The following is a 14,707-nucleotide window of genomic DNA, read 5'->3' on the forward strand; positions in this document are numbered from 1 at the left end:
ACTGATCCTGGGAAGCACTAGGAGCAAATGTTTGAGAAAAAGAGAGAATTTTTCCGAAAATCATCGATTTTTCATAACATTTACCCAGAAAATTATTGGAAATTTAACACATATGTGTAGAAACAGTTTCATAGTAAATTTATTGAGCTTGAATTTTTATTTTAAACGCATTTTTTCCACCGTTTCCGACATTTTCTCGAAAAACCCAAAATTTTCTTCCCTTCTCCCTCCCACCTTTAGCTCACCCCCCAGGGTCGGGGACTTTTAGTATGTTTACTTGCTAACTACCCCTAACAATATTCTGAAGTCAAAAATTATCGCATATTCCATGCACGCTACACCCCTGTTTTGAGCACTCATTGACTGGACTATAATAGCCGTGTTCGACCTTTTGTACAAATGAAAAAATATTGCGCCAAATTCACTGTTAAAACGATTCAGAAACGTTCCTGGAAAATAATGGGCAGCTGATGTGCCCAATTTCTGCGAGTAACATATCTTGTAAAATCCAGAATTGTTTTCCGCTAAAATTAAGTAACCTTCCTGATATTATCCTGGAAGACTCCTGTAAAATTCAGAAATCTTGCTGTTAAAAGCCAGTCATGTCTCTGGAAAATTAGTGTAAACTTAGGACGGCGTAATATAATAGCTTCGCATTTTCCTCATTTATCAACGAAGTTCCAAGTCATTGTTGCAAACATGGCCAAAGCTAAGCCAGAATTGTTGGTAAGTAACGAGAATTTTACTCGCCGGCAATTCTTGCAGAGCATTGTAGTCCATACTCATTCGCTCCCTTTGGGAGCTTAATTAACATGGACGGGTTGTAATTGAACCGAAGCCAATACGCCTCATAAATACGCTTAGTTAATCTTTAAACTGGGAGCAAAAAATATTTTTCACAACAGTGAAAGGTCTGCATTCGTGCAACTTGTTGCAATTCGGGAAACTTTTCGACAATGACACTTGATTTTTCCAGGAAGTGGATAAAAACCATTAAAATCCCGAAACGTAACACGGAAATACCCAGTAACGTTTCGGATTTTTTTTACAGTGTTGAAACTACGAGTTTCACCCAATAAACCTTTAATTATTTATTCGAATACGATATAAAACAGTAAAATTATTATCAACTTCATTAGTAAGAAATCCTTTTCTACTCTTCTATTTTCGGCTGAAAAAAAAACAAAAAACATTTTGTCTACGTTCGAAAAATTACACTTAAAAACGGACTCAGTTCGACTAGTTTTTGTTTTGAATTTTAAGTGTTCGATTAAAAGAAAAACATGTGCATACATTTAAGCCGTAAAGGTTAAAGCAGCCTGATATGGAAAATTGTTCAATATTCAAAAGTAAAAACCCTTATTTTGAATCTAATTTATTACTTCTCTGTAATCTTTGTTTAATCGCTACGTGAGATCTTCCTTATTCAAATTCCCTGTTTTACGAATAATTTTAAAACGTATCATGCTGGCTAATGGCAAAACATATAGATGCATGATCTTTATTTTTCTTTCGGCAAAAAGCTTTTTTGCTGTTTTTTATTCTTTCAATGAATAGCATTCGAAAAGGAAGGCGCAATTGCTAGGTTTGTTGGAGTGCCGTGCTGTTAATCAGAATGGCGCCTGTTCGAATCCGAGCCATCGGCAAGAGTGTATTTGCCACGACCTGTTTTTCACATGCACAATTACTGCTTTTTCACGAGTCACTTAGATACACTTTTAATGATATTTATGTTTGCATTGAAAATACGTACAACCAAAAGGTGAGCGATGATCAAATTATCACAACGTTTTATTTAACGAGGTTTTGCTACTGATGTCTTAAAATTATATGTCTTCTCTTGTGCGGTTACTTTTTCCGTTTACTTTTTTTTGGTTCTTCTTCATAATGTTCTTTCTTTGAAATTTTTAAAGAGCGAAATACCTTATGAAACGATTCGAAGAACAATGCGGAGTTCCGCACGGTCGACTAGTTTCAAATAATAATAATAACGATAAAAAAATAAATGAGTGAAAAAATAAAATTAAAATTTTAAAGAAAATTTTTTTGTTCAGTTTAGAATGCATCGAAGACATTAGATGTTCTCCAACTGTACAGTACTGGTAAGAATGGATGAGTCACCACACAAAACTGTGATGTTTATGAATGTACAAGAATAATTGCATTTAACTAAGTATTTATTTTATGGGGATTATTAATTTTAGTTATATAAGCACAGAATACATATATATTTGAGAAAGTGTTCAATATTTGGTGTGGAAACCTTTTTTTTTCTTTCAATACACCTTGGATACGATCAGGCATCGAAATAAAAATTTTTTCGCAATTGTATGCTGTAATTTCTGTTATCCATACTTGTCTTATAATTTCTCTTAAGTCTGAAAGTGAAGTGGGGTTACGCTCAGAAACTATGCGCTTTAAAATTACCCAACAGTTCTCGATTGGGATTAGATCCGGGGAATTTCCGGGCCACGGCCCAAGGATATGAAAACCCTTCTTCGCAATCCATATCTTAACAGATTTAGTCTTACGGCAGGGTGCTCCATCATGTTGGAAGTGTGTGCACTAGTTGATATCCAAAAAGATTGGTAACTTTCTTTCAGTATATCGAGATAAACAGTTCCATTAATTGATCTGCCTTCAGGCATGAACCACAATCCACATCTTCATTCGGCACAAATGACTCTACAGATCATGAGTTTTGCAGTATTCTTCACGGTGGGAATAATGTAGCATTGACAGTCTCTTTCATTGGGAGACCTTTGTATGTTTCTACAAAATGCCTAAAATTGCGATACTTGAGTCTCGTCTGAAAACATCACGTTTCCATTGCTCTGCAGTCCACCCCTGATACTTTTTACAATAGGTCCGACGGTCAGCAGTGCTTTTTTTTGGGGGGGGGGACAATTTTGGCTTCTTAGCAGGATTTTAGGACTTTAAATTGCCATTAAATAGCCTTCTGCGGATTGTCCTTTGGCTAGGGACAATCGGATTTGGCATCACCTTTTGGTAAACAAGCTTCGATTGCTTTCTCTGATTTTCTTGGTAACTTTTTTTGCTGCGTAAATTATGGAATCATCCATGCGCTTGCTTGTGCTCTTGTGACGACCTTTTGGCTTTGAATATCCATAAATTTCGGTTGTTTTGAAATTACTTATAGACCTGGAAACTGTCTTTTGTGCCAATTGTAATCTGGCAGCAATTTCTCGAGTACTATTTTCTTCTTCGTTCAAAATCTTTATTTTTGCATGCATTTCGCGTGAAATTCCTTTACGAGGCATTTTTATATTATTTCACTTTTCTGCAAAAGTTTGTACGTCAACACACGGCGAACACATATAATGAACTAACGAAATGCCAAACAAGAACATATGCGCTTTGGTAGACAGCCAAAACGAATATCTGTCGCCAATATGTCACTATGAATTTGAAAAAACAAGTGAGTCATCCATTCTGGCCAGTACTGTATACTATCGTGCCAAGCATATAAGTGGTACCGCAACCAAGGACTTTATTATCTTTAAGCGCATTTTACTCAAAACTTGAAAATGTCAACTTACATCCGTTTGCTTCTCACTGCCTCATATGAAACATTTACATCTTCTTTTCTTTCATTACAGTTAATGTAACACAAATTTCCTGCCATAGCCAAAAATGATAGCACCCAAAGTGTTGGTGCTTCTGCTCTACTTGGCGCATTTGAGAAGTGCAATATCAATTGTTCTAACCACGTCAGGCCCCGTAGATGGATTACTCAATACTTACCACAATATCCCTGTTGACGTGTTCCTTGGAATTCCTTTTGCTGTTCCACCGGTAGGAGAGTTACGTTTTAGGAGGACAGTTCCGGTTCAATCCTGGAGTGCACCTCTGAAGGCCAACAGTTATCCTCCAGCTTGTATCCAATACTATCCTTTCCGATATCCATGGGTCGACTGGATGATAGGCCAAAGTGAAGATTGTTTGTATCTGAACATATGGGCTCCAAGAACTGGTTACCATTCTGGTAAGAAGGCTGTGATGTTTTGGTTGTACGGAGGTGGGTACAATTCTGGATCTAACCGGATCCCAACTTATGACGGAGGCATTTTATCTGCAAGAGGGGATGTGGTTGTCGTCTCAGTGAATCACAGGTTAGGAGTGTTTGGATTTTTGTCAACATCTAGCGACGAAGCAAAAGGGAATATGGGTAAGAAATTGGCAGTTTTTCTTTCTTATAAAGCAGTAGTATTTTAAGAAGTTCTATCCTTTTGTCTTTACATTTACAGCTTAATAATTGCTCGTCATCGTATCTGCTTAAACTTTAGGTTATACTTCGTTTTTATGTGACGACAGTAAAATTTACGCACGCAACAAAGGTGATGAAGCGGAAGTGACGACATAAATTGAAGTCATTTTAGTCTTCTTAAGAGCAAAACGTTTCGGATGGCAGCATTATACTGCCGTAAAAAGGTAAAACGCAGCATCTGCTGAAATGCGTTTCTAAGATATTTGAAGAAACGTGTTTTGAATTCCTTATTAACAACATTGGAATTTGACGCTTTTTCGTGCTTTAGTTTTCAGGGTTAACCAAATAAGCAAGCTTGTACAATAAATCTAAAGTGCAATTTATATGACAAAAAAAAAAAAAAAAAAAAAAAAAAAAAACAGTTATCGCCCTTTATTTTCCTACAGAAATATACCAGATGATTTCCAACATCTTGGTAGCTATGGACGCTTGATATTATACCAAACGGTTTTCAGTTTTTGAAATATTCCATTTCTAGATCCTCTAACCATTGAGCTAGTTCATTACTAATCAAGCGAATCATCCCATCCGCATACGTAAGGCGTCTCCAATGAGGTTTGGCATTGGTAACAAATCACCACATATATTATATATCCAAGCAGAATTAAGAAATACATCTTGCATCATTCTGCATCAACACACTCTCAAAAATGGACTTTCAAATTTGACGAAATTTTCTTCGTTTTTGACGAAACCACTTCCAGGGATATGCTCCGAGCGAACATTTCGTCAGATTGAAGAAACTGCTTTTGTTAGTGGTTTGAGGATGCGAATTTCGTCAAATGTAACAAAATATTTCTTCATTCTAGTTTCGTCAAATTAACAATCATTTTCGTAGTTTTGAGAGCATTAGTTTCGTCAAATTAATTTCGTCACATATGAGGACGTTAATTTCGTAAATTTTTAAGAAAATTTATTTCCTTTTTTTCTTTTTTATCTTGGAGCACATTAGTTTTTTTTATTTTTCAGAATACAGTCGAACCTCATTAATTCGAACACGCTTAAAACAAATAACTGCTGAAATGAACTTTTTTGCAATTCTTGTCTTATTGTTTATTGTTTTTCGGATAAAGCGAACCACGTTTTTAATCGATTTTAATGGTCCCTTTAAGTTCGTTATAACGAGGTTCGGCTGTATTTTATAAGATTCGTGTGCGTGTGATCAAATTGTAACTTCAGAAGCTTACCACCGTAGTTTCCCATTTTAATGCGTATAGTCACTTTCACAGGCCCGTCATTTATGGGGTCAGTGGGTCAATTGACGCTCCCCCTCTCGTCTTGATTTTTGAACATTCATGTTTTTACACATGACTGGCCGTCGTTTGACTTGGTTTTCTGTAAAATTTTTATTGAATACAGACTCTTTGCCATATTTGGGAAAAAAATGAAATAACGGGCCTGCAGCCCCCCCCCCCCCCATCAAAAAAAAAAGACAAGTAATTGTTGAAAAAAGAGGCACATAAAATATGTCAAGCAAATTTTTATTTATGTAAAAGTGCAAACAAACAACTTCTTAAAAAAGGTAAAACAAATCATTGCAGATTAAACTCCCCATGGTATCTAATTAAACCCCCATACTGGGGGGTTTTCCTTCAAAAAATCTAATTTTTGCCGGATATTTTCCAAATTTGGCACAGAGGTTCGTTATTGGAGGCTCGGAAATTCACACAAGGTCGTTTATGTCTCTCTATGTGTGAGGGGGGGGGGGGACAGACAATCTCTTATTAAGGGTTCTCCGTATTAAAAAAAAAGTTTTTGTCCGATCTTTTTTAAATTTGCCACAGAGGTTTTTAGATGCTCACGAATAACGCAGGGTAGTTTTCATCACTTTATAAGGAGGGGGGGGGGGGGGTCCTTGAAAAAATCTAGTTTTTGTCGAATTTTTTTTTAAATTTGACACATAGGTTCTTAGATGTCTGAGGATTCACGCAGGGTAGTTTTCCTACGAAAAAATCCAGTTTTTGTTGGATCTTTCCGAATTTGGCACAGAGTTTCGTTATTTGATTCTCAGGAATTCTCATAGGGTGGTTTTCGTTCCACTATAGGGGGCAACCCCCATACGGGGAGGGTTCTTATGAAAAAACAGTTTTCTCATATCTTTTCCAAATTTGGAACAGAGGTCCTCTGATGCTCGGAAATTCACACATGGTAGTTTTCAACCCTCCATGATGGGGGGGGGGGGGCAATCCCGCATTGTAGGTTCTCTTTATATAAAAAAAAGTTTTTGTCCGATCTTTTCTAAATTTGCCATAGAGGTTCTTTGATGCTCAGGAATTCACGGAGGTTAGCTTTCGTCACTCTATGGGGGGGGGGGGGGGCAACCCCGATGGGGGTTTTCCTTGAAAAAAAATTCATTTTTTGTCGGATCTTTCCAAAATTTGGCATAGAGGTTCGTTCATTGATGCTCAGGAATTCTCATAAAGTAGTTTTCGCGCCGCTATGGGAGACAACCACCAAATGGGGGGTTTTCTTATAAAAAACCAGTTTTATCAGGACTTTTCCAAAATTGTCACAGATGTCCTTTGACGCTCGGGAATTCCCGTTTTCGTCCCGCTATGGAGTGGGAAAACATGTGTGTGTCGGGGGGGGGGGGGGGGGGTCTTATAAGAACCCAGTTTTCGTCTGATCTGTTCCAAATTTGGTACATTTGTCTTTTGATGCTTGGGAATTCCCATATTGTAGTTTTCGTCCCGCTATGTGTGCCAAACCCCACAGGAGTTCTTATAAAAATCCAGTTTTCGTCGAATCTTTTCCAGATTCGGCCCAGATGTCCTTTGATGCTGGAAATCCACATAGGATAGTTTCCCATGGGGTAGTATTCATATGGGGTACTACCCCATGTGATTAAAGGACCTATGTGCCAAATTAGAAAATCTGACAAAAGCCTGGATTTTTGTAAGGAAAACTCCCCCTAATGAGGGAGGGGGGTGCCCCTAAAGCGGGAAGAATGTTTCAAACTGTTTGGACTACATCGCGATGCATCACTACATCACGATGTAAGGATGGCGATGCATCACGATGCAGAAATTCCTACATCGCCCTGCCCTACTGGGAATATAAAAGTGCTACTTCCTCAGCAGATATTGGGTTCTGGAAAAATAAATCATGTGCCACTTTTATGCACAGTTACATCGATATATGCTCGGGAGAAATTTGCTGGAGATTTTCTTCTTCATTGCATAGTATGAAAAAATTCCAGGGAAAAAAAAGATTTTTATCCAACTTATACCACAAGTTTCAAAGAAAAAGTACAATAAAATGGACAACTTTAAGTTAGTATATCTTTGTTCTAAAATTAGATACGGAAAGTAAAATTAGATTATCTTAAGAAAAAGCTTTCTGTTTCCAATCAATTATTTGTTTTATTAATTTTGCTTGTATGTAGAATGTTTATTTGGCCAAATTTATGTGTAATACTGGAACTTTATTATTGCATGCATTTCATACTTCATACTTCGAAAACAATTCTCTGCCAAAATTGCAAAATATATTTGAAAATATGAATCTTAAAAAAATGCAGATATGAAATAAATCTTTTGGTAAAATTAATTTAGTGTAATGTTTGTTAAATAATTATAAAATATACCTTTGCTTTTTACCCCTAAGTTTTTATTATTATTTCCAAACATGTGTAACATGAAATCAATGTATAATATACGAACACTCTGAATATTGTTATAATTATGGAAAAAATCTTCGTCTGTCCTGGTTCTGATTATCTCCATGATGTTGGATCCATCCTAAAAGAGTTTTAAAAAGAAAATATATGTATAATAAGTAAATGTGTAAGTCCATTGGTGTATGCCCTCATGCACATTGATCTTTTTTCTATTTCGAGGCAAGTTTTACAATTAAATGCAGCAGCTTATTTCTGAAATAAAACATTTTCCCACAATTTCTTTCAAAATTGTTCCCTTTTAGTTAAAAAGCTGCGATTCTCTTGTGACTTTAAGGAGCATCTGATTTCATTTTCCATATTTTTCAAAATATGATTATTTCGACGGTGACAGCTATTTTTCCAAGCAGATTGCAAGAGTAAGTTATTTGTACAGCGGATGGGCAAAATTTTTATTTAGGCAGACAAACAATGATTTCTCTCAGTTGGTATCTGAAATTAATTTCTGAATAGCGTTCTGGAATTAGAGTTTCTTCAATTTATCGACAATCAGCATTACTTAGCCATTAAACTAGTTAATTCCTTTGCATATCAAGTCGTGAACTTTCATTTTTCTTTTCGAGCTATAAAAAAAAATCAAAGGTGCGACAATTGTTGATCAGTAATTTTTTAAAAATTTATTTTATATTTCAGCCGACAGCCAAAATACACCGTTTTCTCCCGACTTTCGTTTTCAGATTTGCAGTTTTCTTGACGAATGTTTTCTAAAGTACTCCCTCCACCACAAATTAGTTCTATTAAGAAACTAACAAATTAAGTAGTACTGAAACTGATGATTATGATTTATTTTTACTTTTTTCAGAAATTTTATTGTGCTATGTTATCAATAAGCAACATTTACTTACCGAGCCTTACCTCCTTAAACCACCACCAAATTAGAGTCAAAAACCAAGGGCTCCAACACTCGATTAATTGATAGTATAGTACCTTGAAATCTTTAAAAAATATTCAAACAAAATTATAAAAGCGTCAGAATTAATCACTGGTACAAAAATATTCAAACGTCGCTCTACTAGTTTGAGACGGAGGGAGTATTACCAAGGAAGTATTGCTTTTCCCCAAGCATATTTGATATCTAAAATATGTAATTTTCACGCAGTAAATAAAAAACACACCAAGGGAGAAGAGTTGCCAAAGACAGGGGAAACCCAATAACATAGTGCTTTTCCTTGTTTGTGTCTTGAGAACTAATTGACAGATATCGATGGATTTTCTTTCTTTCTTTCTTTTTTTTTTTTTTTTTTGATTATCCTTTCAATTTTTCAATTAAAGTATAGCTGTTTGGTTAAAACTTCAGATATTTTACTTTGCATCCAGCAAAAATCACAATTGTAATTTACATTTGGATTGATTGGTAGTTCATCTATAAAATACTTCTTAGTCTGGTTTCATGTAGACCCAGATTTCTAATTTTTTGGTGACAATACCTTGAAACGTGAAATATGGCAATAAAATTAATGCTGCATTAATTTTAGCCGTAGAAACTATGTATAATAGAAAAACTCATAATTATCACAAATCATGTAACACAAATCGACATAGAAAAACTTATAAATTTATTGTATTAAGTGTGGAAATAAACAACAAAAAAATGCTTATCATTATTATTTTCAAAACGTGCAACTATATATGTATTTTTTTTTAATCGAGGTTAAACATTAAACTCTATTTTCATTAATTTATTTAATTTGCGGAAAAATTGAAAAAACTATTGAAAATATTCTGCTGAAATATCAAGCACAAAGTAGATAGAGTTCTTTACGGAAATTTAATATCTTCTCTAACTTAAATGATTTGTATTAAATTGATATTTACTTTACTTCATGTTTTATGCAAGTAAAAAAAAAAAGGCTCCACAAATAACGAACATAAGCACTTACTGCTAGAAACATCTGCCGTAGGGAAAGAGATTGTATAAACAACATGGGATAAGCATTTATAAGTCCTGTCTACGAGCATAAAAAAAAGAGGGTATCATTTCGGATCCAGAAGCTGATATAAGCGATTTGCATTTATTTTTTATAGCATCAAGCGCTTTTTTTCCTCGAGTTTCATCGGTTTTATTCAAATATTGCTAAACAATTGTTTTAAAATATTTTCAACGAACACTTTTGTGTTATAAAGTTCTTGATACTTTTTGATTATTAATTTCTTCAAAATCATATTTTATTTTGCTATTAAAATATTTCATGTAGTTTTGTAATATTGTTTACCCATTCCAAAATATTAATTTTTTACTAATGGGTAGAGCAATATTTCATTGAAAATGATAAGTGTACGAACACTTTTGGGAGCAACTGTATAAATTATGACATTAAATAAAAACATTACATGTAGAGAGGAAGAAGAAAAATATCAATACTTATTGGGGGATGGGTACATATTTGTTTAAGAAAATAAAAATGCACAGTGAAAAAAAATTTGAACTATTAAACTAAAAAATACACTTTGTTTTACAGAATTATTTTTGTAAAATTCATGGAGAAGAATGAAAACACATAACATTGCAATACGTATATTCAACGTTGAAATTAAAAACTTCAAAGTTCTATGCCTTTTATAAAAGCGCTGTATATTTATCATCTGCGTTAATTTAGCTACGGTGGATTTTTTTTTTTTGTAAGTTTAAATTTGTATAAATTCTGTGGTCATGTTTGACATTTTTTTAACGAAATAAAGGAAGTGCGTTTTTGGAAACTAATGTCAATAAACCAACATTTCCTTTTGCAAATAAAAAAACAACGCTAGTTAAGCCTAACGTGGAGGTGACTCAAAGTTAGTTCAAAAAACACACAAGGTTCTAAACCTAATCGAACGGTTCGTTTTCAATTTTAATGTGTTTTAAACACAACTATAAACACACTAAACAAAAATGTAACAATAAATAAAAGAAAAAGCACATTGCACATACAAATTTCAAGAAATACTAATCTTTTTTTATGAATCCTTTAGGATAATTTAACGAGCGAGTACAAGACTGAAACGAAAACTCCCAGAATGCACTGCAATATGACGAAATCCGGATGAAATAATATCGTCAAAAAGTTGAGATTTCTAGTTTCGTCAAATATCACGTGATTTGGTGACGAAAGGATCGTCGAAAATAACGAAATAGTGCTCGAGGATTGCCAAATCGTCAAAATTGAGCGTTTCATTTTTGACAGTGCACTGGTCTTGTAAAAGTAAATCTGGTACTTACTGGTGACACCAGAGCGTGTTTGAGCAAGAGACTAATAAAGTAAAAAAAAACATTTATTGGTCTATAATACGTACTTAAATAAAAAGTAGATCACAGAGATAGTAAAAAGAATTTTCACCTAACTGTTCAGGCATTACTTCACTCTTGAACCAATTCTGGAGCCCATATAATAACCTGAAAATAAGAATTAATGCCACACACAGACATCTAGGTGATTTACATAATAGCTTTCTTCTTCCCAAACGATACATTTTTAGTTCGAACATTGTCGCTTACCAATACCAAACAACCTTTCGCCCACAATCGTTTTACATGATGACACAGCTGTACATCATGCAAGCTGTTTAAACGCTGTCACAGCAAAACTTTTCGGATAACAGAGTTATTAGCAGAAAACTTTTAAAAACGTGGTTGCCATAAGCGCCCTGTATTAAACCTTGTGTTTTTTGGTTGTAGAAAAATCCCATTTTGGGGTTCCCTAACGTACGCGCAAGTTCGTTGCACTCTGCAAATGAGCAAGTGTTTCCAACTGTGCAATGTTGTGTGATTCCGTTGCGGGTTTGTGTCCCTTACCCCCTCCCACAATGACGGATTTATAGCTTTGGGGGCCTGTCGCACAATATATTTTTGGTGGCCCCTTATAGATGAGCAGAACTACCCATGAAAACTATTTTCATGGGCCTTTGAATCCCTTTTGTGTATCATGTGGGCCCCTCGCAATAGAGACATTTGAGACACAGTACATTCGCTACTGCCCTGCCTCCTTACGTTTGTGTCATTGGAAGTAAATCACCACATCCAAGCATAAGATATCACGCAACATTCTGCACTAACAGCGGACGGGCAATAGTAAACCATTTACTTTTAAAAATACCAAACAAAACCTATGCGTATCCTCTTGTTCGTTATTAATTTTGTCGTTGTTTTTAAGGTCTGTATGACGTACTAGAAGCTCTGAGGTGGGTCAAACGCAACATTCGTGCTTTTGGAGGAGATCCGGACAACATCACTATCTTCGGACATAGCGCTGGAGCCTTGACAATAGGCCTTTTCTGCACGTCCCCTCTTGCCGCTGGCCTCTTCAGAAGGGCCATTTTGGAGAGTGCCGCACCAACGAGACTGGTTGAAGAAACCAGTTATTTAAGGAATCTACAGAGAGGTGCGCGACTCGCCACTGAACTAGGGTGCGCACCAAATGATGCCTTTTTCCCACAGAACCCAGTTGATATTATCCAGTGCTTGAGAAGTAATACACTGATAAGTATTTTGTTTAGTTATACAGTGGTATCTCTAAAATGTAATGAGTTAGAATGTTTTAAAATGTTGGTATCAGTATGACTTTCAACCTTTTAACCGTTGAGGCATGTTTTCTAAACAATGAACGCTAATGCAATGTAAAAAAATTCCGAAAAGTCACTGATTACTTCTGGATAACGTTTCGGAATTTCTCCAGTTTCCTGTGAAAAACAAGCTTTGTTTCCTGTGATAAAGGTTCCTGAACCGCAAAAAGTTCCAAGAATGCCGATATTATACTGTGGTGAAGCACATTTTTTAAAGCATATTTCACGTTTTAAAGTTTATATGCAATAAGTAGTTAGTTTATAAAGCATCAATCATCTAAAAATGCATCACATAAGACAAACTATATTTTTTTTTTTCAGATAAATATCGGGAAAACATTACTTTAACGTTTTGTAACGTGTGTGTATACGTAGGCATGTGTGTGTGTGTATATGTGCAAGCGTGTGTGAGTAGATAGTGTGTGTGTGTTTGTGTGTGGACGCCAGCACCCAGCTGCTCGGGGAGCCGGTCGATGATGGTGCTGCAAAGGAAGGCGGGAGAAAAAGTAAAATCAAAGTGCGGACTGACAGACGGACGCCTAAAACGGTCAAGTGAGAACAATAAGCAGTTTGTTAATGCTCAAAAAACAAGAAATTGGCAAAACTTCTATGCAATTCTGTCAAAGGAAGGAATTATGACACATACCTCAAATTTTTTATGGGAATTTAGTGCCATTAATGACACCTTTCCCGCGCTACCATTCATCAAACAGAAAAATACTTTCTTTTTTAAAAATTTTTACGAATTTTGCTAAAAACATTTTAAAAAAGCGTCTGGTCGAAACTTCAACCTAATTTTTTGTGCACTTTGCTCCACCTGTGACTCCTTTTCTGCACTATCCATCATCGAAATTAGAAAAAAAGTGTTTTTCGACCCACCTTATTGCACAATACTAAAAGTACCTTTCTTTTATGCAGATAAAGATGCCCGTACTCTTGCATACGCAGCTGAATCTCTAAACAATTTCCCAGTCACAACCTTTAACTACGTCTATGGAGACGATCTTCTACCTACAAATCCTCGGTTGGCTGTACGTGCCTTACAGTTTGCAAACGTCGATGTGCTAATCGGTAATACTCAAGACGAAGGCTCTTTTCGACTACCTGCTTCAATGCCCGAAGTCTTCGGTCCGTTTGGTGAGAAGAACACTTGCATCAACAGAACTTCTGGAATCGATTTGATTCTGCGGCTGTTCGGAAGTTTCCCAGGGCGGGAAGCCATTGCTCAGTGGTACCTTGGAAACGCTGAAGAATGTGATTACGATTATGTGCGCAGGCAAGTTTATAATTCTAATGGGGATTATGCCCTTTTTTGTCCGGACGTTTACTTTGCGGAACGATACGCAAGGAAGGGAAATCCAGTGTATTTCTACTATTTCAACCATAAACCTTCTGTGACGCCATGGGCTGCATGGATGGGTGCTGCTCATGGAGATGAAGTACCGTTTGTCTTTGGAAGACCATTGGAACGCGGGTCAAATTATTCAGTTCCAGAAAAGAGACTCAGCGAAGAAATGATAAAAATGTGGACAAACTTTGCAAAATATGGGTACGTAATGAAATTGCTATTGTTATATTTCAAGTAGTTTTTCGTTATGCGTCTCCTTCTTAGGCCCCTATATTTGTGAGACGACGCATCGGCTTAAGATCAGCCATTTTGAATCGGGGCGCGTGTTTGAGTGGTTGTCTTTTCTGGCAAGTGTGGTAATTTTTCACTGCGAAACGTTATTAGCGGCACGTGGATTGTTTATTAAATAAAATATTATTTTTGGCCAATTTGGCAAAACCCGAAATTTTGCTGTGGTAACTCTAACTCCGCAACAATGAAAAATCCGATCCAAAATGGCTAAACTTAAGTTGATGCGTCGGCTTGTATATTATACAGCGGCACTATCTCCTACAATTGTTTTCTTCTAAAGAAGGCAGAGTACAGTTAAAGTAAGAAAGTAAAGTAAGAAATAACAACGTCAAAAAGTACTAATTGCGGATTGCTGCAGACACGTGTTTCGGCGTTACAGGGAACGCCCTTTTCAATGCAAAAAGTAATGAGCTTATGAGTGAAAAGACATCCGACAAAAGAGTATAGTTGTTATCAAGAATGAATTAAACGTTCCTAATGTGTTTCTAACTATAAATCACAGTAGAAATCCAATTATCCGATTATTCGAATCAAATTCAGAACTTACTGCGATTCGCAGCTTAAT

General features: G+C 35.8%; 1 protein-coding gene across 1 annotated transcript; it reads left to right on the forward strand.

Annotated features, from left to right (window-relative positions):
- The first annotated feature begins 3,939 nt into the window (after nucleotides 1-3,939).
- On the forward strand, nucleotides 3,940-14,089 carry LOC129228421 (acetylcholinesterase-1-like). The gene is made up of 3 exons (XM_054863101.1): nucleotides 3,940-4,189; nucleotides 12,095-12,298; nucleotides 13,422-14,089. Exons 1-3 carry the CDS (start codon nucleotides 3,940-3,942, stop codon nucleotides 14,087-14,089), a joined length of 1,122 nt encoding a protein of 373 aa, XP_054719076.1.
- The last annotated feature ends 618 nt before the right edge of the window (nucleotides 14,090-14,707 follow it).

This window comes from Uloborus diversus, chromosome 8 (assembly GCF_026930045.1).
Source record: "Uloborus diversus isolate 005 chromosome 8, Udiv.v.3.1, whole genome shotgun sequence".
Taxonomy (NCBI): Eukaryota; Metazoa; Arthropoda; class Arachnida; order Araneae; family Uloboridae; genus Uloborus; species Uloborus diversus.

Bases quoted from the DNA above. Each gene is read 5' to 3' on its own strand.
- LOC129228421 (XM_054863101.1), top strand. From the start codon at position 3,940: ATGATAGGCCAAAGTGAAGATTGTTTGTATCTGAACATATGGGCTCCA. The intron at 4,190-12,094 runs GTAAGAAATTGG...GTTGTTTTTAAG, and splicing joins CGAAGCAAAAGGGAATATGG to GTCTGTATGACGTACTAGAA. The intron at 12,299-13,421 runs GTTATTTAAGGA...TCTTTTATGCAG, and splicing joins GAGACTGGTTGAAGAAACCA to ATAAAGATGCCCGTACTCTT.